This window comes from Meles meles, chromosome 4 (assembly GCF_922984935.1).
Source record: "Meles meles chromosome 4, mMelMel3.1 paternal haplotype, whole genome shotgun sequence".
Lineage (NCBI taxonomy): Eukaryota > Metazoa > Chordata > Mammalia > Carnivora > Mustelidae > Meles > Meles meles.
The window spans coordinates 10880961-10908772 of record NC_060069.1 but is presented as its reverse complement, the minus strand read 5'-3'; the positions used below and the strand labels follow the sequence as shown (position 1 = coordinate 10908772).

At 41.0% G+C, this 27812-nt stretch overlaps 1 protein-coding gene across 4 annotated transcripts in view; it reads left to right on the top strand.

Annotated features, from left to right (window-relative positions):
* The window catches only part of LOC123940833 (collagen alpha-4(VI) chain-like), a 115447-nt gene that overhangs the window by 66357 nt on the left and 21278 nt on the right, over positions 1-27812 (top strand). For all 4 annotated transcript variants that reach the window (XM_046003743.1, XM_046003740.1, XM_046003741.1 and 1 more), the window contains 14 exons: positions 774-827; positions 945-980; positions 8069-8131; positions 9893-9955; positions 11252-11314; positions 11865-11927; positions 14089-14139; positions 19464-19499; positions 19603-19665; positions 20929-20991; positions 22064-22099; positions 23065-23101; positions 25482-25493; positions 25582-26075. In XM_046003743.1, the coding sequence (XP_045859699.1) occupies positions 774-827; positions 945-980; positions 8069-8131; positions 9893-9955; positions 11252-11314; positions 11865-11927; positions 14089-14139; positions 19464-19499; positions 19603-19665; positions 20929-20991; positions 22064-22099; positions 23065-23101; positions 25482-25493; positions 25582-26075 (1134 nt within the window). The remainder of the gene's footprint in view (positions 1-773; positions 828-944; positions 981-8068; positions 8132-9892; positions 9956-11251; positions 11315-11864; positions 11928-14088; positions 14140-19463; positions 19500-19602; positions 19666-20928; positions 20992-22063; positions 22100-23064; positions 23102-25481; positions 25494-25581; positions 26076-27812) is intronic.

Here is a 27812-nt window from a genome sequence, read left to right as displayed (position 1 = left end):
CACAAAAGTTTTTATTTCTGTATTTCACATTCTTTTCCTATTTATGTGTTCTCACTGAGTTGGCATGTGACTTTACTGCCTATCTGAAAATATCCCTACTTGGAATCCAAGGTGGTTTCCATTTCTCCTGAAAGATGGACTCATTTTCTCTGGACATCACTCATCTTCTCACTACTGACCTTGAGGAAGTGAGAGCACTAGAGCATTTCCTCATCCTGACAGTGTGTAACCTCTCCCTCTGTCATCCTCAGTCCGCACTGGTCACTCCGCACGCGCAGACTCGCTCTTCTGCCTTCTGTTTCTGTCTGCTGCTCTGCACCTTATGTGACGGGTAGGAAGGGAAGTACCGGTGTTTTTCAAATATGAAGCACAGGTTATTCAGGAATATCTCTGACTACTGTCCCAGCATGATGAACACTGAAAAGGTGTCACAGGAACAATTTCTGGGGAAAGGTGCCTACAACATGGCTATTTTAAAACACCACAATTAATGCATTTGCTTCTAGAGAACTGCCGACCAATAGAACTTTCTGAGCTCCAATATCCTAGATCTGTGCTAATATGGTAGCCACTAGCCATATGCAGTTACTGGACCCTTGAAATGTGTATAGTGTAACTGAGAAACTACCTTTTTAATTTAATTCTAATGAATTTAAAATTGATAGCCACCTGTGACTAGTGGCCTCTGTATTGGAGAGTTCATGTCTGGAGAATAAATCCAGAAGAGTGTAGACCTCTAAACTTTTATATTCCCTTTACCTCTTCCTTTTCAGGGACGTTCTGGTTTTGATGGACCTCAGGGGGAGCCTGGAAATGTTGGCCCTCAGGTTAGTACAACCACTCAGGGGTCTTATTTCAGCTGTTTTTGTGGAGAAGAGAGGTTGGCTGGGCCGAATATTGGCTTGTTTCCTTCTCTAAGGTCTCTGCTTCCCTTCTCCTCGTAGGGGTCAAGAGGAAGACGAGGTGTGCCAGGGCTGAAGGTCAGTGCTTTCTGGAAAGACTTGCTTCTCACTCCACAGATATACCTACTTCAAATAGTTCTCTTTGAGGTCAAAGGGAGTTCTGATTGGGCTGCCCAAGGTTGCAGGAGGATCACTGAGAAGTTTTCATTAAGAGCTTTTCCATGAAGAAGAAAAAGTTAATATTTCATTTAGGTTGAAAGGAAGCTAATACCTTAGTGAATGGTTTTACCTCTGAAATCATGATTTTTTTCATTAGATCTCATAGTCCCTAAGTGATGAAAAAGGATTGAGCTTTTAGCATTTATTCAAGGGGAAAGGATGTGATTTGTGGGTGGGATAGAGGCTATCTCTGTGGGGGAATTGTATTTTACTAAGCAATTATCTAGCATCGGTCACTGTGTTATGCCTTTTTTTCTAACACTTTGTAAGCAACCCTTCTAAGGCCCCAGGAGTTAGGAGCACCCTTGGTTATCTTTTACAGATAAGAGAAAAGATATAGATTTAGCAAAACTTGTCAGAGGGCACATGGCTAATAATCAGTAGAAACAGGATTCAAACCTGAAGATCAGGATGCTCTTAGAAATTTTTTGACAAAATAAATTTATTATATAGTCTTCTCTCTAACACAGTGTGGTCATGCTTGGCTGTTGTTGGTTGTGTTTGTTTGTTTGTTTTTAGCATTCTCATGATTTAGAGATGGAGGAAAAGTCACAGATTGATTTATGTCAACTCTGAGTCCGTGTGTGTGTGTGTGTGTGTGTGTGTGTGTGTGTGTGTGTGTGTTGGGTAGTGACTTCTGACTTCCTAGGTATAAAAGAAGATGAAACTGCTAGTCTTCAGATCAAACAAGTTAGAAAAGCATGGATATTGAGAAATTCAAAGTCAAACAAGTTCTGTCAACACCAAATAAAATATTATTTCTCACAAAATGTTTAGGATTTGAAATCAATTCTTTTTTAAAAAAGACTTACTATGTTTGTATCTTTAGGGTAAATACCCAGTAGTGCAATTGCTGGGTCATAGGGTAGTTCTATTTTCAACATTTTGAGGAACCTCCATGCTGTTTTCCAGAGTGGTTGCACCAGCTTGCATTCCCACTAACAGTGTTGGAGGGTTCCCCTTTCTCCACATCCTTGCCAGCATCTGTCATTTCCTGACTTGTTAATTTTAGCCATTCTGACTGGTGTGAGGTCAGGGGTGGGAGGTTGGGGGAACAGGTGGTGGGTAATAGGGAGGGCACGTTTTGCATGGAGCACTGGTTGTTGTGCAAAAACAATGAATACTGTTACGCTGAAAAAATAAATAAATTAATTCTGGCATAGTTAAAAAAATAAATAAAAAAGACTTACTTATTTGAGAGAGGAAGGGAGAGAGCGAGCGAGCGAGCACAGGGGGAGAGGGAGAAGCAGGCTCCCTGCTGAGCAGAGAGCCTGATGTGGGGCTTGATTCCAGGACCCTGAGATCATGACCAGAGGCAGACACCTAACTGAACAATCCAGGTGTCCTGAAATAAATTCTTAAATCGATATTCTCTTGTACTATTAATTTGGTTTTAATACTTGTAAAATAAATGTCTTGAGCTATCATTTTATCCTATTGGTTTTACCCCCAAAAGGCAGAAAGAAATAGGCTAAGTTTTGAGGAAATTAAGTGGCTCTAGGCAATAGAAGGAATTTCTTACTCTTGAATTATTTAAGTTTTTTGTGATGCTATGTGTCGTTTATCTAAATGTCAGCTCAGTTCACTGTGGATTCTCTGCTCAGTTGGGTCATGGTTATTTTTATTTCCCTATGTCACCCATCTCCTGTGTTATTCTTTTTAAAATTTAATTTAAATAGGAGTGAAGCTTGTGCATATATTGAAAGTCAAACTGTACTCGTAAGCTTAATAGTGAAAGATATCTTCCTGTCCGTTCTTTCCAGCTCTTCGGGAACACTCACTTTCATCTCTGTGGGCAATTCCTTCTGTTATTATTGCTGTTTTTATTTTATTTTACTTTACCTTATTTGATTTGATTTTTATTTTTTTATTAACATATGATGTATTATTTGTTCCAGGGGTACAGGTCTGTGAATCATCAGGCTTACACACTTCACAGCACTCACCGTAGCACATACCCTCCCCAATGTCCATCCCCCAGCCACCCCATCCCTCCCACCCCTCCCCTCCAGCAACCCTCAGTTTGTTTCCCCAGATGAAGAGTCTCCTATGGTTTTTATTGCTGTTTTTCTAAACAACATTCTTATTTTGCTGTTTCTTGGTTTTCAGTTTGGGATATTTTTCTCTTGATTTCTGACTATGGGGGAGAAGGATTGTTCTTAACCTGTGTGTTTCCTTCTCCATACACTTGTCTCCAGCTCATCCTTGCCCTACGCTTAACTTCTCCACTTCTGGTCAAGCCAGCTGATTGCTCACATGGCTGGGCAAATATTATTTGCAGCTCTGTCACCTGTTTTCCTTGAGCCAGCCTCTCTTCTTATTTGCTTTGTGTTCTACGTGCCTATTACCAGTTAATTTTAAGGCTCTTTGAGAAAACTGAGAACTTCCCAATATATTCAAACATGTGGGATTTATTTCTCTTGGATTTCCTCCTTCCTGGGCCCTCTGTCTTTCTGCTCTAATCCAGATCCATTTTTCTCTGGGCCTCTGTACTGTTGTCTTATCGGGACAAATTGTACAACAGCGACCTCTCATTTCGGGAGCAGAGAAAAATGTGTGCAAACTGCTGCCTTTCATAGGAAACCTCTCCATTTAGCACATGGTAATCTTGATGAATCCCTGTCTTTGTTCTTTTTCCTTTACTTTTTAAAATTTTTTTTAAAAATAAGAGATAAAATCCCAACTATTTGCAGACTCCAAGGTGAAGTGGGGTCATTCAACACGTCAGCAGGTTGCTAGTTAATCCAGTGTTGGAGCACTGGTCATATAGATGCATTTGCGTTTTGAGGCTGCAGCTTGCTAAAGATGGGCAAGTACTATTGGAAGAGTGCAGTTTACGGAAGTGCTGAATTCCAGATCACAGCATCCCTTGGATATGGAAAAAGATGGTTCATGACAGTCTATAAAACTAGAGATGCTGGCATCTACAAGATACATAATAAACTGGAATTCTAAATAATATTTTTATGGAAAACATTATATTATGGCAAACAAATCAATGCAGAGGTTATTTTGGCAATAAGGAAACACTTGAACTTGTTAATTACGTTAAAATGAAGAATATCATTTGTTTTTTATATGTCCATAAACTCACTAGCCTCCAGCAATTATTTTCATGTTTGTGTGTTTCCTGTACTAGATAGATAATAAAGAGTTATTATACTGGGGATACTATTTTATAGTCCGCTTTTCTGTTTCCAGTCTTCCTATTATCACTTTAATATAGCATACTCTGTAGAAGAACAATGATTTGCTAAACAATTCTTGTGTTGAGCATTTAGGTAATTTCTATTACGTTAGATATCATAGTCAGTGATATAAAGAAAAACTGTATTATAGGGTTTTTGTTTTGTTCCTGCTTTTGTTTTGCTGAAATGATTTCTTTAATATAAATGGATAGACATGGAGGTACAATAAAAGAGTCTGAACTTTTTTTTGTTTTTTGGTTATTAACCTTTTTTAAATTTTTTAAAAATTTTTTTATTTGTTTATTTTCAGCGTAACAGTATTCATTGTTTTTACACCACACCCAGTGCTCCATGCAATATGTGCCCTCCCTATTACCCACCACCTGCTTCCCCAACCTCCCATCCCCCGTCCCTTCAGAACCCTCAGGTTGTTTTTCAGAGTCCATAGTCTCTCATGGCTCATCTTCCCTTCCAATTTCCCTCAACTCCCTTCTCCTCTCCATCTCCCCATGTCCTCCATGTTTTTTGTTATGCTCCACAAATAAGTGAAACCATATGATAACTGACTCTCTCTGCTTGACTTATTTCACTCAGCATAATCTCTTCCAGTCCCGTCCATGTTGCTGCAAAAGTTGGGTATTCATCCTTTCTGACGGAGGCATAATACTCCATCGTGTATATGGACCACATCTTCCTTATCCATTCGTCCACTGAAGGGCATCTTGGTTCTTTCCACAGTTTGGCGACCGTGGCCATTGCTGCTATAAACATTGGGGTACAGATGGCTCTTATTTTCACTACATCTGTATCTTTGGGGTAAATACCCAGCAGTGCAATTGCAGGGTCATAGGGAAGCTCTATTTTTAATTTCTTCAGGAATCTCCACACTGTTCTCCAAAGTGGCTGCACCAACTTGCATTCTCACCAACAGTGTAAGAGGGTTCCCCTTTCTCCACATCCTCTCCAACACACGTTGTTTCCTGTCTTGCTGATTTTGGCCATTCTAACTGGTGTCAGGTGGTATCTCAATGTGGTTTTAATTTGAATCTCCCTGATGGCTAGTGATGATGAGCATTTTTTCATGTGTCTGATAGCCATTGGTATGTCTTCATTGGAGAAGTGTCTGTTCATATCTTCTGCCCATTTTTGGATATGATTATCTGTTTTGTGTGTGTTGAGTTTGAGGAGTTCTTTATAAATCCTGGATATCAACCTTTTGTCTGTACTGTCATTTGCAAATATCTTCTCCCATTCCGTGGGTTGCCTCTTTGTTTTGTTGACTGTTTCCTTTGCTGTGCAGAAGCTTTTGATCTTGATGAAGTCCCAAAAGTTCATTTTTGCTTTTGTTTCCTTGGCCTTTGGAGACATATCTTGAAAGAAGTTGCTGTGGCTGATATTGAAGAGGTTACTGCCTATGTTCTCCTCTAGGATTCTGATGGATTCTTGTCTCACGTTGAGGTCTTTTATCCATTTCGAGTTTATCTTTGTGTACGGTGTAAGAGAATGGTCGGGTTTCATTCTTCTACATATAGCTGTCCAGTTTTCCCAGCACCATTTATTGAAGAGACTGTCTCTTTTCCATTGTATATTTTTTCCTGTTTTGTCGAAGATTATTTGACCATAGAGTTGAGGGTCCATATCTGGGCTCTCTACTCTGTTCCACTGGTCTATGTGTCTGTTTTTATGCCAGTACCACGCTGCCTTGGTGATCACAGCTTTGTAGTAAAAGCTTGAAATCAGGTAACGTGATGCCGCCAGTTATGTTTTTGTTTTTCAACATTTCCTTAGCAATTCGGGGACTCTTCTGATTCCATACAAATTTTAGGATTATTTGCTCCAGCTCTTTGAAAAATACCACTGGTGCCTCTGTCTTCAGCTCAGGTCATGATCCCAGGGTCCTGGGATCGAGCCCCGCATCGGGCTCTCTGCTCAGTAGGGAGACTGCTTCCCTTCCTCTCTCTCTGCCTGCTTGTGATCTCTGTCTATCAAATAAAAAAACAAAAAACAAACAACAAAAAAGTACCAGTGGAATTTTGATCGGAATGGCATTAAAAGTGTAGGTTGCTCTAGGCAGTATAGACATTTTAACAATGTTTATTCTTCCGATCCAAGAGCATGGAATGGTCTTCCATCTTTTTGTGTCTTCTTCAGTTTCTTTCATGAGTGTTCTGTAGTTCCTCGTGTACAGATCCTTTACCTCTTTGGTTAGAACACTGGGTGTTATAGGCAACTGATGATTTTTTTTTTAACTTTACATCTGAAAATAATGATGTACTATATATTGGCTAATTGAATTTAAATTAAAAAAATAAAAAAGTTGGGGCACCTGGGTGGTTCAGTGGTTAAAGCCTCTGCCTTCAGCTCAGGTCATGATCACAGGGTCTTGGGATCGAACCTCGACTCGGGCTCCCTGCTCGGCAGGGAACCTGCTTCCCCTTCTGCCCCCACCCCGCCTACTTGTGATCTTTGTCTGATAAATAAATAAATAAAATGTTTATAAAAAATAAAAAAAATTATGTTTATAAATCTAGAAATCAACTGCTAAAGACCAGAATAATACAGCAGTAATGATTGAGAGAAGTGCTTCCCATTTACCTGAATAGTTTTAAAAACTTCAGAAGCATGAGGAATTGATCCATGTAGTGATTAATTCTGAGTTCAAGATTTTTTTCTCTTTGCAAATCCATGAATAAATAGTAACCTTCCCGACACCTGAACAACATGAAAAAGAAGGCTGAATAATTCACAAAATGGGTATTATCTGCAATCTTACAAAATGTATCTTCTCTGTAGAAGTGAAAAATATTAATTTGAGGGTGAAATTAATCAGTTATTAGATGAATCACGTTAACAGCTCACCTTTTGCCTATAAAGCCAGCTTAATGTTGTAAGAAACTGTAGGGTGTTCTTTTTTTTTTTTTTTAAAGATTTTATTTATTTATTATTTAAAAGAGAGAGACAGAGAGAGAACACGAGAGGGGTGAGGGGCAAAGGGAGAAAGAGGCTCTCTGCTGAGCAGGGAGACTGATGCTGGTTTTATCCTAGGACTGAGCCACCCAGGCACCCTGAATCTTTAGGGCTTTAAAGCCAGTTTTCTGGGGGCAACCTGGGTGGCTCAGTCAGTTGAGCGTCTGCCTTTGGCTCAGCTCAGGATCCCGGAGTCCTGAGATCCAGCCCCACGTAGGTTCCCTCCTCAGCAGGGAGTCTGCTTCTCCCTCTGCTTCTGCCCCTCTCCCTGCTCCTTCTCTCTCTCTCAAATTAAATAAGATCTTTTTTTTTTTTTTTAAAGCCAGTTTTCTGCCATTCCTCTATGTGCTTTATGTGCCTTGCCCCAGAATGTCACGCTTGTTGCTGTGTTCAACCTTCTGAGTTTCTTCACAGGGCTAAGGGTCCTTAACACCAGCGAGCATTTAGCCCATATCACTTGAAAGGAATGAGTGGGCTTTTTACGAACCTGTTGTTAAGTGGGAGCTTAGGTTATTTAAACAAAATATTTTTGCTTTTATCACCAGTCAAGATGTTGGAAGGAGACATGCAAAGACTGGGAAAGACAGTAAGAATCTGGTTTTCCAATATAAGTGGAGGCCCTTCTTCCCATATCCTCTCCAATCCCAAGAGAACGGAGCACAGACAATCAAAACCTTTTTTTTTTCTTTCTTTCTCTTGTGGCTTTCAAGTGACATCTTACAGGAAAGGCTGCCTTCCATAGAAACATTATTAGTGCCTGGTGAACTCACTAAGTTTTGCTTATTTTGACAGGGTGTGCGCGGAGAACCCGGTGAACGGGGTTACCAAGGAGAGCTTGGATACCCAGGCTCACAGGTTGTATCAGTGAACTTGTTTTTAGTGCTGAAGGATATCTGTTCGAAATTATCACACAGAATCTTGGATAGGGACTTAACATATATCAGAATGGCCTTGGACGTCTCTTTTCCAGGGCCTTCCAAAACAAATTGTATAGTCTCTCTCCTGGGCAAGTTAAACTCCAATAACTAATATTTACTAAGTTCTTATTATGTCTTAAATACGGCCCTAAGCACTTGTATTAACACATTTAACCTTTAACGGAAGGTTATTATCCCCAGAGAGAAATGAAGGGGGAATGGAGAAGTTAGGTAAATTGGCCAAGCTCACACAACTACTGAATGATAAAGATGGGATTCAATCTCAGTCAGGCTAGTTATACAATCTATGTATGCTCTTAATTACTGCCTCTGAAACTGTGTCTTCAAAGTATTCAAATTTGGGATGAAAAATCAGCAAAGCGCTTATTGAGTATCTGTTATACATAGGGCAATTTGCTAATAGGCGTGGGATGTTCAGAACATTAAGGCAAGGAAGGGACTTGTCCTCAAGTGGGGTGTTGTAAACTATTCAGTGATAACTGGAAATTTGAACTTCCAACCCGTTCTTTTGGAATCTTCTAAGTATAACCCAAATCTGTCATTCTGTAAATCCTTCTGGAACATGTCCTACCTCTTTTTTTTTTTTAAGGCCAAATTGTTTCCAAGTATCAAATGGAAGAACTTTAAAACAACAACTCTTACTAACACATTGAATCATTCTCCATAACTTTAAAAAGTCTATGAGCATCACGCAATAATTTTGAAAGGTTTCTGTTGTTTTTCGATTTGACAAAGGTACAAAAGAACGAAATGGGTGATCAAAGTGTAATTAGAGATTGTATTTATTTTATGATAGAAAATAGTGTCTGAACATAGGGAGAAACAACAGAGAGATGGATTTTTGCCTTTCTTTTGATCGCTGGCTTAATTCAAATTTGGACCCCCTGCCACTGTGGTGTCGTGGTTTTCTCTTTTATATTCACTTTATCATACTGCTGAGTGCAAGGGGAGCAAGCTGTGTTATGAACCATGAGCAAGATAATCAATAAAAACCTCTCCTTAATTTCACCACCCACTGGGATGTGAGTATGATGCTCTATTTAAATGGGTGATTACAATGCCTCACGCAGGAGTATAGAAGGTATAGAAGCCACAATCCATGCTTCTAACAGGAAAGCATTTCTCAGAAAAGCTGGAGCAAAATGAGTGTCGAAATCAGTAAAGTTAAGTAGATCAGGGAGAAAATGAGTACTTCCCCAGCAACGTCCGGAGTGAGATTTAGCTATTGTACTATTGTGAACAAGCAACTGTACTATTAGTTCTTGATAAAATCAAAGAACGTTCTCCGGTCCTCAACCCTTGGATATATAAAGCAAAGGCTGAATTTTCAAAGGAGATCAGTATCTTAGCAACACCTCTCATTCCCCTTTTAGGATTTAAAATTAGTTGGTCATATTAAAATATAAAAGCAGTGTTCTGAAATTTTAGGGCTCCTCGGACTCAGCTGCAGAGGTGGTTATAGGTACAGATGGAAAAGGCTCACATCCGGTGTTTCTGGTAGAAAGAGCCTGGGGGCACCTTTGCAGGTGCTGCTGAGTGGAGTGTGATAAACACACTAGTGATGGGTCAGGGCACCCTGATTTGTGCTCTCATTGTTGACTAAGGTGACTTTGGGGTTACATGGGAAATAAATAGCTCCATAAACATTGGCTGAGCTTTAATTTCATCTTGGGACTAGGGACTGAGAGGAAGAAGAGGAACGCCAGGAAATTCTGGACGAAGAGGCTTACCGGGTGCTGAGGTAAGTTGGAAGCACTAAAAGGTACAGCAAAGCTGCTCATTAACAATGTTAACGGTGGGGGCGCCTGGGTGGCTCAGTGGGTTAAAGCCTCTGCCTTTTGCTCAGGTCATGATCCCAGAGTCCTGGGATCAAGCCCCGCATCAGGCTCTCTGCTTGCAGGGAGCCTGCTTCCTCCTCTCTCTCTCTCTGCCTGCCTCTCTCCCTACTTGTGATCTCTATCTGTCAAATAAATAAATAAAAAATCTAAAAACAACAACAACAAAAAAAACAATGTTAACGGTGGCCACAGCATTCAGATACCTGAGTGTTCCCGACGAATAAGGTAAAGCTACGCTCTTTGCCCTGGGATTTGTGGGTATCAGGGGTTTCTAGAAATATCTAATTTGATCACTCAGTGTACCCCCTTCTCTAGGTATTGTGGGAATAGAGTGATCAACGAGATTGGGTCGGAGCCCCAAGGGTGTTTAACTCAAGCTCATAGTGCCTTTCCTATAGTGTGACAAAAAATAGAACTGTAAAAGGGGCATCAAAGACTAATTTACTGCTTATAATCATAAAAGGAAGCATTGCCATCCCAGTGTTATAGATGAGGTGACTGAGGCTCAAAGGGATTGAGAATGATTTGTCATCTGGATGGGAAGTAACTGATGTGGCTCCCAGCTTGGTTCCCTCTGGTGTCCTTTCTACTCCTAACCTAGGATCCCAGTGGTTCATAGAAGGGTTGGACATCACTGAGACAGGTGATGAGGAGTGGCTTCTAATGACGGGAGCATCTGGGCTTCAACAGTGAGCAGCGTGATTTAATTTAGGCAGAAGCATCTTGATCTGGAGATTTCAAACTCACATCTCCAGGATGGCCTATGTTCTAGGTCTGTTCTGAGTCTCTCTCGAGCAGGAAGAGTCTAGTCCTGTAAACCCATCGTATTGTTTTCATTTTCATTTGATAATATTTTCTGTTTGGAGTGGGTGAAAGTCCAGGTGTTCGTCTTCTCAGTCTCCTAATCAAATGGTGTTTTTCCCTCTAGCAACCAGATCATTGCTTCAGTGCTCAGTACTTGGGAGATGTGACCTCCTGCCCAGAATGCCTCCCTCCTCCTCCCCCACCCCACACTGCTGCCCAGAGATTAAATGTGCATAGGAAGCATTTTGTCTGTTGAAGGATACAATTAATTGTATAAAACATTAAAGGTGATTTTTGAGTATAGGACCAGTTCCAGACTATTTCAATAATGGCAAGAGAGTCAGACAGCTAACATTGTGCCCCTTGAGGTGATTTTAGTCCTGATCTTATTGCAGGGGATTCCTGGGCCTTCTGGGCCAATTGGTTCCAAAGGAAAAGCTGGACCAACAGGAATGAAGGTAAATGTCAAAAAACACTTCTTTTTTTTTTTTTTTAATTGCAACTTGGGTTTCCTTATGCAAATCTCTCCTTACATGATCGTTTCCAGCAGGAGTTTCTGATATGGTTGGTGGTGGTATTGACTGGCCATTACCTTATAGATGGACGGATGGATACAGGGAAGGAAAGACATATAGACTGACATATAGAAAGATGGATGGATAGTTGGCCACCTATATCAGTAGGCAAAGACATATCAATAAAAAGATACATATATGGATTCAGTACAAATACTGATTCTCATCCTCACACCTCCAAAAATCAGAATAATACAAAATTCTGTCCCTGGTGCTTCATACCTGGTTTTGCTAATTTTCAGTGCCAAAATCTCTACTCTATTTGTTATTATCTGTATGTAACAAAGTCTAGAGGAAGAGACTTACCTTGGACTATACGGTGATACCAATAGGACCTGAAAAGTGTGACTGTAGAATCTCTAAGGAAAATGTCCTAAGATTGCATGAACTCACAGGAGAAAATTAACTTCATATTTACTTTTTATTGCAAAAGGGGGAAGTTGGTGATGTAGGAGCCACAGGCCCGCTGGGTCCACAAGGACTAAGAGGACAACCTGTAAGTCTGCTTTCTCTGTTTTGGACTCTTGATTCACTTTCTTGTTTCTTATTTGTTCTTGTTTCCCACCAAATTCTCATATTCTTGATGAATATTTGGGACACAAATATGATCTGATCCCCAGAACTGTTTTGAATCTAAAGAGTCAAAGATTCTCAAACTCTTCCTACAAATCAAGAACCGACAGTCATCTCGTGATTTATTTTGCCTTCTCCCATGCTGTTGAAGAGGGACGTGCCAGTGAGCCTCTTCCGTTTGACAAAGCTGTTTTACAAGCATGTGAGACTTTTTGGAATACAGACATGTTTTACGAAACATTTTTTCCAGGGAAACAAATAAGACAGGCAATCAGAATGCAAACTTTTAAGTGTGTGGGCTCAATTGTCCAGAGCACAGAAATAACCCTTGGAGACCAAGGATCGTTAGAGCTTTACTTCAATAGGTAAAACTATCAGAGATAGGGCTATGCATTTAGACCTTCCTTAGTCATCCTTCTAAACATGAGAACAACTTAATTATTTTATGGCTCTTTTCAAGTCACTATTTTATGGGAACGAGCTTTATGATATGGAAAAATGTTATCTTCCCTGCAGCTTCGATTTGTTTCTGAGATTCCTTTTATGAACAATGGGCAAAACCTGCTGTTGTTTTGCACTCGGTACTGAAATTGCATTTGTTAGCCAGAGGTGGAGAAAAAAGCAGGCTGAGAAATCTAAACGTGGAAAGGGAAAGAACAAACAGGGTTACTGTCGACCGGAATCTGAGACAAGTAGTGTTCTGCATCTACACTCAATACGGATGATGAAGTTAACACTGTTTAACTTTGTGAAAATATCCCGATTTAAAATAATGCAAAGTTTGTTCCTACTGATCTCTCCCTGGGACAGACAAAGCTGGGGAGCAGTGCCTTTCTGGAAGGTGTCATTTCAGGAAAGTCAGAGGCAGATATCTCCAAAATAGACAGTTTGGGTCTCTGGGGTTGTAAATGCCTGAAGCTCTGTGTGTCCTTCAATGGAAAGAAGATGGGAAAACCGCAAATGAACCTCATTTGCATTCTTTTGGCCTCCCAATAATTCATCTTTGGCAATCTTCTTTACCATACTCTTTCATTTTCTAACATTCCAAACTTTCCTCCTTAGGCCATAAGAATGGTATTTGTGGCTTAAAATGGAAAATTGTCCTTTGCAGTTGACTACTTGGTTTAGGTGCAGTTCTTGTCCCTTGAGCAAAAAAGCACCTAAAGGTTCTGCATTCACTCCTTAATATAGGAAGCACACTGTGTGCAGATGCTAAAATCCCAGTCGTATCATCAACATAGTCGTAATTGCTAGCCTCACCATCACCTCCACCACGGTGACCAAGTCACCATCACCACCTCCGCGGTCATCGCCTCCACCATCATTCCTGCTCCTCTGCAAACATCGTCCCGGCTGCACCTTCAGCAGCAGAATAATGACTACTTTCTCTGAGCTGGCATGGTGCCAAGTGCTTTCCATGCATAATCTCACTCAATCGTCCCAGCAACCATGCTGTGTACATGGCGTTTTACCCCATTTAATGGGCGAGGAAGCTGAAATTTAGGCTGAATAACTTGGCTGATGCCCCTTATACAACCAACTGGGAAATGGGATGAAAATTCAGGTCTGTCTTGGTTTCCGTCCTATGCACTGATGCACTCAACTTCATTGCCTCTATCCCAATCTTTTTTCCTAAAGTCTGTCTTTATCTCTAGAGATTTACCAAGTTCTGGAGTTTCGGCCATTGTTACTCTATCCAGCAAGAAAAGCCCAAGGGGGATTTTAAATGGTGATACTGGCTCCTTGCAACTTGCAATTTGTTGATGCAACAAAAGTATCATCTTGGTGAGGTATAGAATCTTGCTGAAGGAGTTAAAAACTGAAAACAAAACAAAACAGAACAAAACAGAACAAAAAACCCCTCAAACTGCTTATACCTTGCTCTTAAAAAATTTTAAGCCCTTATCCTCTCCTTATCCTGTAAAGGTAGCTTAGCGTTTATCCTATGAGATAAGATAAGCCTCTACCCAGCGGGTCTGCTTTGACTACTTCCTTCCCCTGCTGATTAATCCAAGGGTTCAGGTAACATATAACCAAGCACTGATATGGATAACTCTACCATTCATCTTGTGTCGTTTTCTTAGGGTCTTTTAGGTCCAGATGGATATGGACATCCAGGAAGAAAAGGAAAAAAGGTGAGGCTTAAGTTATGAAGTATTCTGAATGAAGGACTATAGTTTTTATTTTATTTTACTAGATAGAATAAGACTTACTATCCAAGTGGTATGCCAGACATGGTTTCTGAACGCTGTTTATGACATGTTGTAGCTGCCAGAGTTCCGTCCTAAAAAAAAAAAAAAGCTGATTTTTTGTCGCTGCCTTTTTAAAAAATCAAACTCCTTTTCTCATCTTCCACCCGTGCCCCACAGTCCCACCTGAGCCAGGAACCTCCCCAACTCCTCGCCTCAGCAAACACTCTTGCCTTTATTTGGGATGTCCCTACCCGTCTCCCTCCTTTTGCCAATTTTTCCTCGTTTTCTCAGACCAACTCAAATATCAGCTTCTCTTTGTGGAAGCCTTCTTGGACTTCCATGGACAGATTTGGTTGTCCTGTACTCTGTGTTCCTAAGGTGTGTTAGTTATCTTTCCACAGTAGTCCCTTTCCATTGAGGTTGTATTATAATTCATCCCTACGTATTTGTCAAGGTTGCGAACTTGACAGTAGATTGCATCTTATTCAATTTTGTACTGTTGGAATGAGCCTGGCACAGATTAGGTGCTCCGTAAATATGTTTGAATATTTCTACTCCCAAAGAAGATGGTATTTTGGCATGTTGTAGCTGAAGGGTTACTGACAGAGGTTTTGAAGAATGGAACTCACATGAAGCTTTCAACTCATCAAATGTCAATAGTTATTCTGGGTGCTTTGGTCCGTGAGTTACCATTTATTGGTTCACAACATAAGAAATCACTGGGATGTTTAGTGATGCCCAGCTACTTAACCCTGGGCTGGCTTCTCTGTAATTCTCTTATTTCCCTTGATGGCACTGCTGCTCTTTTATTGACCAGAAAATTGCCCTGAGTATAATTAATGGGCATAAATTCCCCAAACATAGTAAACTTTTAGTAAATATCTGTGCAATGCTGAAAAATGGGGACCTCGGTGATCATCTAGTTCGGCCTTTTTGATTCACAGATAAGAAAACCGAGATTCAAAGAAGTGATGTAATGTGCCGATGGTCACACAGCTGGTCACACATCATGGTCACACATGGTTAGAGACAGATCTGAGGGTAGAAGCTATGCCATTAGAGCCTCATCCTGGCACATTCTGTCTTTCTTTTCTGGTGGGGACTTTGCATAGCTGGAGAATTCTAGGTAGAATTTAAATGCCCATGTTTTAAGCCACATACCAGCTCTGCACTAAATCCAAGGGCAGCCTCTCCTTATTGCGGTGTGGTTAACACTGTGGAACACAGGGATTCAGTCCACATTTCATGGGTTTTTCCTGGCAAGACTTAACGGCTTCATTTTAAACAGTCCTCATTGCTGCTTGGCTGGCTGGCTACCTTCCCCTCATCTATTCACTCTCCTCTCTGAATTGACTGTTTCATACCTTCTCCCCTTCCCTCAAACTTCCAAGACCTGCTTTCCCTTCCAAATTTCAGCAGACAGTTGTGCTTCTTGTTTCATGAAATAAATAGGAGAAATGAAGAGAGAACATCTACATACATCCGCCATGGCATAGGCCAACTGACTTGCCTCTGTACCCTGTCTTCCCTCCTACTGCTATAGATAAGGGTCTGTGCCCTCATCTAAGACTGATCGAGTCTCTCATGGGCTGGATTCCATTCCCTTATTGCTTCGTTAAGGTCCTGGGTCTTTTCTCTTCATCATCAAATTTTCTTCCCTCTCCATAGATCATTCCTGTCAGTATACCAAGAAGTGTGAATATAGCCCATCTAAAAAAACAAACATAAAAACCCCTCACTTAACTACATAGTCCCATTGTCTCCTTTCTCTAGCAAAATTATTTGACAGATTAGGTCTTTATCTGTGGTTTTTACCCAATGGCGATTTTACCCTCCAGGGCATATTTGGTGATGTCTGGAGATGTTTGGGTTGTCACAACTGGGGGAGGGGATGCAAAGGGCACCTAGTGGATGGAGACCAGAGGTACTATTTTTCTTCCTATAATACACAGGACAGCCCCTCACAACAAAGAAGAATCATCAGGTCCAAAATATTAGTAGTACCATGGTTGAGAAACTCCACTTTCTGTCCACTGGTTCTTTCCAACTGATGAGAGTTGAACCTTCACCCCCTGGCCCCTGCCCACTCAATGACATCTGCTTTAGTCAAGGTAAAACCCATGGTGCTAAATCCACTGGTCAGTTCTCTGTCCACATAATACTCCAAGTCTCAGCAGCATTTGACAAAGGTGATCATGGCCTTCTTCTTGAAACTTTTCCTCTCTCATCTCCCAGAACACACCACTTCCCTGGTTTTTGCTCATTTCTTGTTTTTAGTTACTTTCGAATGTTCTTGACCTCTACATATTAGAAGACTCAGGACTCTATCCTTACACTTTTCTTTTTTTTTAATTTTAATTTTTTTAAAGATTTTATTTATTTATTTCTCAGAGTGAGCACAGGCAGACAGAAAGGCAGGCAGAAGCAGTGGGAGAAGCAGGCTCCCTGCTGAGTAAGGAGCCCGATGTGGGACTCGATCCCAGGACGCCAGGATCATGACCTGAGCCGAAGGCAGCCGCTAACCAACTGAGCCACCCAGGCGTCCCTAATTTTAATTTTTAAAGTTTTTTATTAAGTTTTTTATTTTAACTCCAGTATAGTTAGCATAGAGTGTAGTATTAGTTTCAGGTGTACAGTATAGTGATCCACACTTCCATTCAACACCCAGTGCTCATCACAAGTGCCCTCCTTAATCCCCACCACCTATTTCCCCCAACCCTTCCCCCACCTCTCCTCTGGTAACCATCAGTTTTTTCCTCTATAGTTAAGAGTCTGTTTCTTGGTTTCTCTCTGTCTGTCTGTCTCTTTTTTCCTTTACTCTTTTTGTTCCTTATACTTCTGTTATTCTCCTCTTTACTTTCTTCTCAGGTGACCTTATCCAGTTCCATGGCATCAAGTATCCTTAATCTATCCTGGGATCTCCAGTGCACTTCTCCAGCTTGGACCAGTGTCTTAAACTCTAAACATGTTTCTGCCTTAAAACTGGCAAGTAACAAAACAAACTCCTCCTCCTCCTCTTCCATCCCTCTCTTCCTTCCTTTTCCTTCTTCTTTTGTTTGTTAACCTTTGATTATGGAAAAATTCAAACATAGATACAGGTGGTGAAACTAATGCAATGACACCTCTCCCCAGGTACCCATCACCTAACTCAAGCAATGAAAAACCCTTGGCCAGTTTTATTTTGTTTTATATGTACCCCACCACACCTGTATCCTTCCCCCAACTATTTTGAAGCAATCCCAGATATCATATATTCCATGAGTAGATATTTCAAGTCGCATCTCTAAAAGATTCTTTGTAAATATAACCACAGCACCATTACCTACCTAAGAATTAACAATAACCTTTTAATATCATCAAATATCTGGTCAGTTCAAACTGATTCCCGGGACGCCTGGGTGGCTCAGTGGGTTAAAGCCTCTGCCTTCAGCTCAGGACATGATCCCAGGGTCCTGGGATTGAGCCCCACATCGGGCTCTCTGCTCCTCTCTCTCTGCCTGCTTGTGATCTCTGTCTGTCAAATAAATAAATAAAATCTTTAAAAACAACAAACAAGCAAACAAAAAAAACTGATTCCCCTGACAACCTGCCCCTCCTCTAGCCTTCCCCGTCTCAGGGAGTGCAGCCTCCCGTCGGCCAGTTGTGCAAGGAAGACACTTGCTCCATCTTTAGTAAATGTCTGTCTCTCAACTACTGTACTTACCCCACCATCAAATACTGTGAGTGTACCTTCCAGATACATCTAGCATTTCATCACTTCTCACCCCTGCCACTGCCACCCTCTGGACCAAGCCACCTGACTGGCATTCTTGTTTCCACTCTTGCCTCATCTAGTTAGTCCTCTGAGCAGCAGTCAGAGCCCTATTTTATTTTATTTTATATATATTTTTTATTTTTTTATTTTTTTATTTTTTTCCATTTTATTTATTTTTTCAGCGTAACAGTATTCATTCTTTTTTCACAACACCCAGTGCTCCATGCAAAACGTGCCCTCCCCATTACCCACCACCTGTTCCCCCAACCTCCCACCCTTGACCCTTCAAAACCCTCAGGTTGCCCCAACCTCCCACCCCTGACCCTTCAAAACCCTCAGGTTGTTTTTCAGAGTCCATAGTTTCTTATGGTTCGCCTCCCCTCCCCAATGTCCATAGCCCACTATATATATTTTTTAAAGATTTGTATTTGCAAGTAAACTCTACGCCAAACATGGGGCTCGAACTTGCAACCCTGAGAACAAGAGTCACGTGCTCTACTAATTGAGCCAGTCAGGTACCCCCAGACTCATCTTGTCATCATGTCATTCCTTTATTCAAAGCCCAGCTTCAACTCCTGATGTCATTCAGAATTAGCCCCACTGTTAACATGGCCTACAAGACTCCATACAATCTAGTCCTTCTGTGAACTCCCTGACATCCTCTTCTCCTGCTCCCCTCCTGCCATTCTGCTCCAGGTTCCTCAAACACAGCACACATTCATATTCTTGCCTCAGGGTTATTCACACACTCATCCTTCTGCTTGAAATGCTCTCTCCCAGATACCTGTTTGGCTGGCTTCCTCAAGTTATGCTGGTCTTTGCCCAAATGCGGCCATTACCAAAAGGCTTTGTCTGACTACCTTGTATAAAATAGTTACCCCCCTGTCCGAACCTATCCATGTCGTTCTTTATCCCTTAGTCCTCTTTCTAGAATAGCATTCATCTCTCCCTGACATACATTTCTTCCTCACTAGCAGGTAAGTTCCACGATAGCAGGGTCTTTGTTCTATTCACTGCTCAGTTCCCAGCGGCTAGAAAGGTGCCTGGCATGTAGCAGGTGCTAACTAAATCCTCGTTGAATGAACAGTTGCTTTGTAGTGTGCCTTTGATCTGACAATGACCACCTGCTTTCCAGCAGCCAGTTTGGTACCCTTTCCTTTGGTTTACACTGGATCAGACCTCTGGTTATTTAGACCACTGGATAAAAATGCTTAAGAAGGAAATTCCATGACACAATATGTAATACATAGTCCCACAGTTCCCTTTCTGTCTGGCAAAGAAGGAAGGGGAAAATTGGTAAAGATCACTTGCCGGTTGTTTCACATTGAATTATAGAAATAAAATATGGTCACTTGGGAGTAGCTCAAGATAACAACTGTCACGATAGTTGTTTTTCCTGGCACCTGTTTTGAATCTGTTTTCTCAAAGTTATAGTTTCTTCTTATTCCTTGAGGAATGTCAAAGAAAGAATTATATGACCTTAAACAAAACCTTCTCTCATTTCTGACACTAGGGTGAACCTGGATTTCCTGGCTCTCCTGGTGCTCAAGTAAGAAGATATTTTCTGGGTCTGGCAACTGGTATGCAGCACGTGTCATTTGTTTGTAGTTGTTTTTCTTCAAACTCAAGGTTTTGCTTTTGATTCTGTGAAGGGGGAAGATGGTGACCCGGGCCACCGAGGAGAGAAGGGAGCAAAGGGACTCAGAGGGCGGAGGGTAAGAATCAAAAGAATTTCCCAAGGTCTATAACTGCACATGTCATAACACTACTCAAGGGAGAATTTCTATTGGGTTAATGGACTTCTCAGCAGGAAGCTCTTGTCCTTCTCAGTAAACATTCCACACCTTTCTCTGGCCACCCCACTCCCCCCTACTCCCAATTAATACCACTCTCATTGATCTTGTGAATGCAAATGCAGCTCATCAAAGCGTAATAAAAGAAAATCCAAGTTGGAGTTTCAGTTACACAATATCCATATCTATGGTAAGTCTTGATATCACTTGGGAGGGTATTGTTTTAGTTGCAGAGCAAACATCGCTATTTCTGTCAGATTCCTTCAAGCCTTAACTTTAGGACTAGACTCTCAGGAATGTGACTGCCACCCTGGTGGACTTTGAGCCATGTCTTCACTGTGCTTTGGGGAGTCCACCATTAAAAATCCATTCCCTCGGGTTCCAAAGATTCAGTCTCGAAAAGCTACAATCACTGGCAGCTCTTCTTGGAGAGCCTGTGGATATCTAAAACCTTGACAGTTTTTAGCTGATAGACCTTAGAGAACAAGGCCTTCTGGGAAAGACATGGACTAGTATTTGGTGCAGAAAAGAGGAAAGAGAATATTTATTATCTAGGCACTCAATAATTGGTATTTTCATACACTGGCAAGGGCATAAAGAGAAAAACTAATCTATGCCTAACGTGGTTTGCTGCTGGCTAATATTGCCCTGCTCAGCTAAACTGATGTCTCTGGTTTCAAATAAAAAAGGGCAAAGCATCGGCTAATGCAGATAATGTTATGTCATTTCAGATACCTATAAGATGACCAGTAAGCCATGGTCAGCATAGACCTTTTTTCATACTCTAAAGACCAGAAGGTGGTGAAAGAAATTTTCCTTTCTCTTGATGTGAGGTCCCCAGTGTGTATTTCCTATATTCTTTTAATTATATGACTTGGAGTCTAAACTGACTATTGAGCCATCCTTTAAGGCTGGGTTTGAAAGTGTGTGTCTGTGCATATGTCCACATGTTGGCTGAGGTTAGGTTCTGTAGGGAGCAGTTTAGATGGCTCCCGAAGGAGACCACCTCCCTTTCTACCATTGGCATCTCGCTCCATTGATACAGTTCATAAACTTAACTAGTCTATAGCAGACTCATTGGAACTTAGAAAGAATGACAGCTTAGTATCTCAAAGTGGGTCTGATGGTTTTAACCGAGTTGTATTCAAGAGGAGAAGCTTATTCCTTTGGTTTGGCTATTTTTAGGGTAATGCTGGCTTTCCTGGACTTATTGGAACTCCAGGTGACCAAGGCCTTCCAGGACCAGCGGTAACATAGATTCTTCTTTCTTTTATTTTCAACCTTTGTGTAAAAGTGAATAAGGATTTGCTAAGAGCCATCTGAATGAATGAAGAAATGAACATTTGGAGGCACTAGAGGATCTATATAGGGAATGAGCCAAGTTTGCTTTTGAGGACATTAGTTTCAAGTCCTTACACAGTATATTTATTCAATGTATATTGTTTACTTGAACATCGGGAAGATATTAGAGCAGCTGGAGATTTATAAACCTGTCTAAATACATAATACATAAACTTACCGGAGACTGAGTTTATCAATGTAAACAAGATGAGCAAAAACATTTGTGCAAACACTGGAAGGAAATCCTAACAAAATGTGGCATTTATATAATCTGAACTAAACTGACAATGTTGCAAGTCCACAATTTTTTTTTTTTAATTCCCTGGGAGGTCATTTGGTATGAAGGGAAAGACTTTGGGGCTCTTGCCATTTTGCACTACTCCTTGTCCCATGAGGCTAGGCAGTCCTTTCACAAGAGATGGTAGAGTGAGTGAGCCAGGGGCTGAACCTGGTGGTTTCACTGCATTTAGGATTTACTGTAGAGGAGCCACAAAGTCATAGAAGCAAAAATCTTGGAAGCAGAATGATGCACACATCTATTTTACAGAAGAGAAAGGCTGAAAAGATTATTGTGACCTGCCTGAGGTGAAAAATCACTAGCTTGTAGAATCTAAATAAATACAAGGATCTCTAGACTCCCAGAGTACCTCAGTCAGGACTATCTGGCCCTGAGATCTTGACTGGCCTTTTCTTGAATTGGATCCTAAACTGTGTGGCTTGCTCTCAAGATGACCTGATCTTCTAAGAGTCTTTATGTACCATGCTCCTGGATATCCTAGACTCTGAGGTCTGAGCACACCTCCAATCCACTCTGACTTTTTTCCTTAGGGGGTCAGCCAGAATTCCAGGGCCAGAACTGTAGGGGAAGAAGGTGGTCTATGTACTATGATATCTTTCTGACAATGTTTTGCTAACTCCAGAGAATAATTTATCAGACCTCAGAATCTTACATTTTATGACCCATTTCTATTCTTCCCAGGGCATCAGGGGTCCCAAAGGTTTGGCAGATACGACGGTAGGTAAACATTTTAAATCTAGACCTTGTTCTTTTTAACACACGAGGCTTTCCTCTTCCACACAGTAGAAATCTATATTATATTGTTTCTCCTCTTATAAATTCTTTAAGTACCTTAAGTTTATAGACTTTCCTCTGAAAGGTTATAATCACATCAATGAGAAGAGTAGAATAATGTTTTAAATCATGGAGGCAATCTAGATGTTTCTGAGTGCTACTATTGGCTGACATGAAGTGAAAGACTTTGAGGCTACAACTCCCACACAATATGCCTTTTTGTAAAGTTCAGAAGTTGCTTATAAAGTATTTATAGATGGTAGAGTACATCTTCATGTTTCATGACACACCTGAAAACAATCTCAAAAGTTACGATCATTTTTCATCTCTGAAGCACAAAAATACTACTGTGGTGGGAAGGAAGTGGGGGCAAGTGAGAACCAAGAAGTAAAGGGGCCAAGGGATAAACAGAACACAGAGGAAGAGATCAAAGGAACGAAGCAGAATTCTCATGGAGGTGTGAGGGGTCTGTGTCTTGGCATTCGCCCTAAAGAATTGTTCCAGGAATCGCTGACACAGAGATCTAGGAATTGAAGACAGTTCTCTGCATTTTAGGCCAAGATTTCTAGATTGAAACTTCCTCAAAATCAAATTTGATTCCATTGCTTTTTGAGGCACTTAAAAAAATAAAAAAGAGTTCCCCTTATTTATCTATGTCTAGTAATATGAGCACTGTATGGTATAGAACATATATTTTAAATGTTTTAAAATATCTGCTGTATCTAGAAATATAACTTCTGAATCATTTCATCCACTGTAACAATTTTTGTGTTTTGTATTGTAGCTTAAAAAGCTTCAGAAAGAAACTGATAATACACAGATGACATTTCTAAGTCATGAGGGAGAGATGGAATATGCTTCAGATTAAATACCTTTCCCTTTTCCCTCTTTCTCCATCTTTCTAACAGCCTTGTGAAATCATTGCTGTCATACAAGAGAACTGCCGTAAGTTGTTTGGGAAAGGCTCAAGTGGGGGCCAGTGGTGTGAGGTGGGGCTGGATCATGGTCATGGACTGGGGACATAAATCACCTGTGGCTTTGACTGAGGGTTGGGAGAAGCCATTGTCTATCATGAAAGACTCTTATAAATTAATGTATTTCGCTCAGTCTCCCTTTGGGTAAGTCATCTTCTCCAGTGGGGTCTCAGAAATGAAGTGGCTGAAAGGGATGCTGTCTCAATGGTGAAGAGAAATTGCACTATAATGGGCACCTCATGAAGGGAAATGCCAATTGCACACCTGCCTGTCTGCATCTCGGTGCTTCTTATCACAAAACAAATAAAGAAAAACTTTGCTATTCTTATTCCATCCATTTAAATAAGAGGGATCATCAGGGAGCCTTCAACAAGAAATGTGTCCTTTTTTATTTGAATTTATGTTTTAAAAATGGAATTACAAATCATCAGATTTTAATATTTGGTCACATCCACAGATTGGAATTTACTCATTGTCTTCAGTGTATTCCTGGATATTTGCTTCCTGTGATATGTACACTTCTTCACTCACTAGCAATAGGGAGAGAACATTGATTTGGCAGAGTGCTTAATTTGGGTGCTTGGCTTTTCTCCACAAATGCCTAGCCCTGCTTATTTAAACTTCATGTTCTGTCCATTCCCATGTAGTTGCTGTTGAAAGAGATTCTGGAGTCCTTTTTCCTAGAAATCACAAAAAATAATACCATCGTTTTGACCACAAAGGGAGAAAGTCAGAATTGACCGTGTAAAAAGTTAAAACCCATTTATATTGAAGACCACTGTGAAGTCAAAAGTGAACAGAAAAATGGGGAAAAATATACAAACCAGGGACCTAATTTTGTTAACTCTGTCATGTCAATATATATACAATCGCTCCATCATTTTTAAAAAGATTTTATTTATTTATTTGACAGAGAAAGAGAGACAGGGAGACAGGGAGCACAAGCAGGGGGAGGAGGAGTGGGGGAAGCAGGCCTCCCACCAAGCAGGGAGACTGATGTGTCGCTCGATCCCAGGACCCTGGGATCGTGACCCGAGCTGAAGGCAGAAGCCCAACGACTGAGCCACGCAGGCATCCCTGCTCAATCACTTTTATCTACAAGCTCAGATATTTCATATATGCTGAACCTAAAGTAAAAAACTCTTAGATTGAAAAATCTAAGTATCATGAGAGTATCATGAGACATCTATAGTGGACTAGGCAATACTGCTCTAAGTTTATCGATGAAAAGAATTCATGTTCCTCATATACTAAATGAAAAAAGATTCAGAATAGGACATATACTGAAGTCCAAGTTTTATAAAATAAAATAACAAATTAAACGTATATACACATACATAGACATTATGAATTAAGGATAATTTTAATTTTTTGTTTTCTGATATTTTCCATAAAAATATATTACTTGAGCAAACACACTTATACATAATATATAGTATATAATATATATTGTATATTATATACAGTTTTAGATATGTGTATATATGTATATATGTGTGTGTGTATATATAGTTTTGTATATATAGTTTCAGAATAGCTCAGTGTATTAGTCAGGTTTAAGTTCAGTACAGTGTGACCTCAGTGCTCAGTAATAATGACACAAAGGTATTTTTCAGATCAAAGCCACGAAGGGGTCAGTCTCGGGTTGAAATGGATGTCCACAGTATTCAGGGACACTGGCTCTCTATATTTTTTCATTCTGCGCTGTGGAAAGGGTGTTCTGTATCCAAAATCACCTCGAGGTCTAAGATGTTGACCAAGCTTCAGGCAGCAGGAAAACAAAGGGAAAGGGGAAGGATATCTTTCTGAAGTTGTTTCTACCATATCTCTTTTTTTTCCTTTTTTTTAAAGTCTTCACCCATTTACTTGACAGAGATCACAAGTAGGCAGAGAGGCAGGCAGAAAGAGAAAGAGAGAGAGAGGAGGAAGCATGCCCCCCGCTAAGCAGAGAGCCCAATGAGGGGCTTGATCCCAGGACCCTGGGATCATGACCTGAGCCAAAGGCAGAGGCCTAACCCACTGAGCCACCCAGGCGCCCTCTACCATATATCTTATTCTGTTCTTCAGAATGTAGTCAGATAGCTCCCCCACTGGGAAATGGAGTCTTTTTTCCAGGCAGCCATATGCCCTGGGACTGAGGATTTACTGCTATAGAAAAAAGGGAAAATGGATATTGGGGACCAAATTGAGGTTTTGGCCAAACTCAGGCAGGAGTCAGAGAAGGTCACTGCTTGAATTTCTCAGAGAAGATGGTTTTTCATATTGAAGCACTCCCCTAGAAACCATACCACTGCCTATATAAACTAACAATGTCTCGTTTTTTTTTCCCTCCAAAACAATTTCCCTTCCAGCTTGTTCGACAGGTAGGTAATATATCTTCTTATTCACTCAGACATCACCTGTTCAGAGGCATTACAGAAAATCTTAAATCTGGGTGTCCATTGTGTTAAGGTATTTCCAAATGCCCAGCGTTCCCTAGCGAAGTGGTCTTTGCCTTGGACATGTCAAACGACGTCTCCCAGTCGGATTTTGAGAGGATGAGAAACATTCTATTGTCTCTGTTGGAGAGAATGGAAATAAGTGACAGTAACTGCCCAACGGGTGCCCGAGTGGCCATCGTTTCGTACAACGCCAAAACTGACTACCTGGTTCGCTTCTCAGACCGTAAGGGGAAGCCTGCACTCCTGCAGGCGGTCAGGACGATCCCTCTGCAAGGGTCTTCTGGCAGCAGGAACCTTGGGGAGGCCATGAGGTTTGTGGCCAGACATGTATTCAAACGTGTGCGCTCCGGTCTTCTCGTGAGGAAAGTGGCTGTGTTCTTCCAGGCGGGCTGGTCTCATGATCTGGATGCTTTCAGCACCGCCACTCTGGAGCTCAGTGCGCTGGACATCACCTCTGCGATCATCGCCTTCACAGAGGCGCACAACCTCCCGTATGACCTGCTGGTAAGTGGGGGAGTCACTGGGGGGCGGCGGCTTAGTACGTGCTCCTTATCCCTCCATCAAGGACTGCATTGATGTGTATGCGGGGGGAGGGGAGTGTTCTTACTAGGGACTCTGCTACGAGTGTACCTACTAGCATCAACTGGCCACTCTTGAGTGCTTACTCTGAGCTACATGCCCACAAACATTAACTTAGTCAATATCCCCAAGACTCTCTGAGGTGAGTAGATAAGAAGATAAGAAATATCTTATTCAGAGATAAGAAAACTGAGGCTTAGAGAGTTAAGTATACCATCAAAAGTCAAATATCTAGTTAGTAGCAGATTGATCTGCCTTCAGAGCCCATGCTTAAACACTATGCTAAATTGTACCATGAGGGTTTGTAGAATGTAACTCTCCCTTTCCTCTCCTCTCCTCCCCTCTGCTCCCGTCCCGTCCCCTCTTTTCCCTCATCTCCTTCCTTCCTTCCTTCCTTCCTTTCTTCCTCTCTCTTTCTCTTTATCTCTTTCTCTTTTTCTTGTATAAAACACATACCCATATTACAAAGTGGGTAAAGCACATTAAGTTAAAATGTACATCTGGATGGATTTTTATAAATGTTAAAACCCCGTGTGACCAAGACATGGTTCAAGATATGAAACTCTCAGCATCCTTTAAGTTTTGCTCATGCTTCCCCAAATTATACACTCCACAGAATCACAGAGTCTGGCTTCTGTCACAGTCAAATAAGCAGTTTGGCATGTTCTGAACCTTCATTTCAATGGAATCCTGTAACATGTACTCTTTGGTATCTGGCTTCTTCCACTCAACATAATGTCTGTTCTCCTTGTTTAGCTATGTTGTGTATATGGGTATCACTATTTTTTACTGCTCTTCTGAACTATGCTAAGTGTGCATACACCACAATTTATTTACATATTCTCCAGACTTGACTTTTCTAACTGCAACCCACATAACACATTCTCATGGAATATATGGGATGATCTATCAGAATAAAGACAGGTTCTCTATTTAAGAGACTCCATTGCCAATATTCAACTGTGTTGGACTAGCAAAAATGAAAATGTTCTATAGTTCAACCTAATAGCTAGTTAATTTAACTGTGCTAGACCATTTAATTTTCTCTTAAAGAGAGATGGTAGGTGACCGACACTGTTATCACAGCTGTGGACATGCTTCTAAGAATCAACAGATAAAATTATGATAGCTTGCAAACCGTTGGATTCCATACCCTGGGTTTTGAGAAACAAAGTTAAAATGCCAATCACTGAGTTCTTTTCTTGCTGTCACATCCCTCTTGTCCAGGAGGATGTGCGGGCAGAGATGTGTTGTTGATGGAGCAGCCCTCAATAACTTCCTGAATGGATTCCTAAAGGCAGGATATAACCAAATAACAGTTGAAATTAGAGACTGGCTCTTCCATCAACGATGAGGTGCCTTTGGAAAAGTCTCTTCATCTTTCCGAGTCTCATTGCTCAGCTTGAAAATAGAGAGAGGGTCACAAGTAAATGTTATCTAGCTCCCTTCCTGGTGTAATGATCTATTTTCAAAAAAGCATCTCCCTAACATTTGGAGAGTGACCCTTGGGGTACAGTTACATTCCTCAAATGTCCAGCAGTGTGAGAGGATCTGGACAGACTGTTGGGATCTGACGTAGAGTTAATATTTGGTCAGGATGTTCTCGGCCTCTTAGTTGCTTTAGGTTCCAGGTAAAAGGATATAATTGTATGTGAAAAGAAT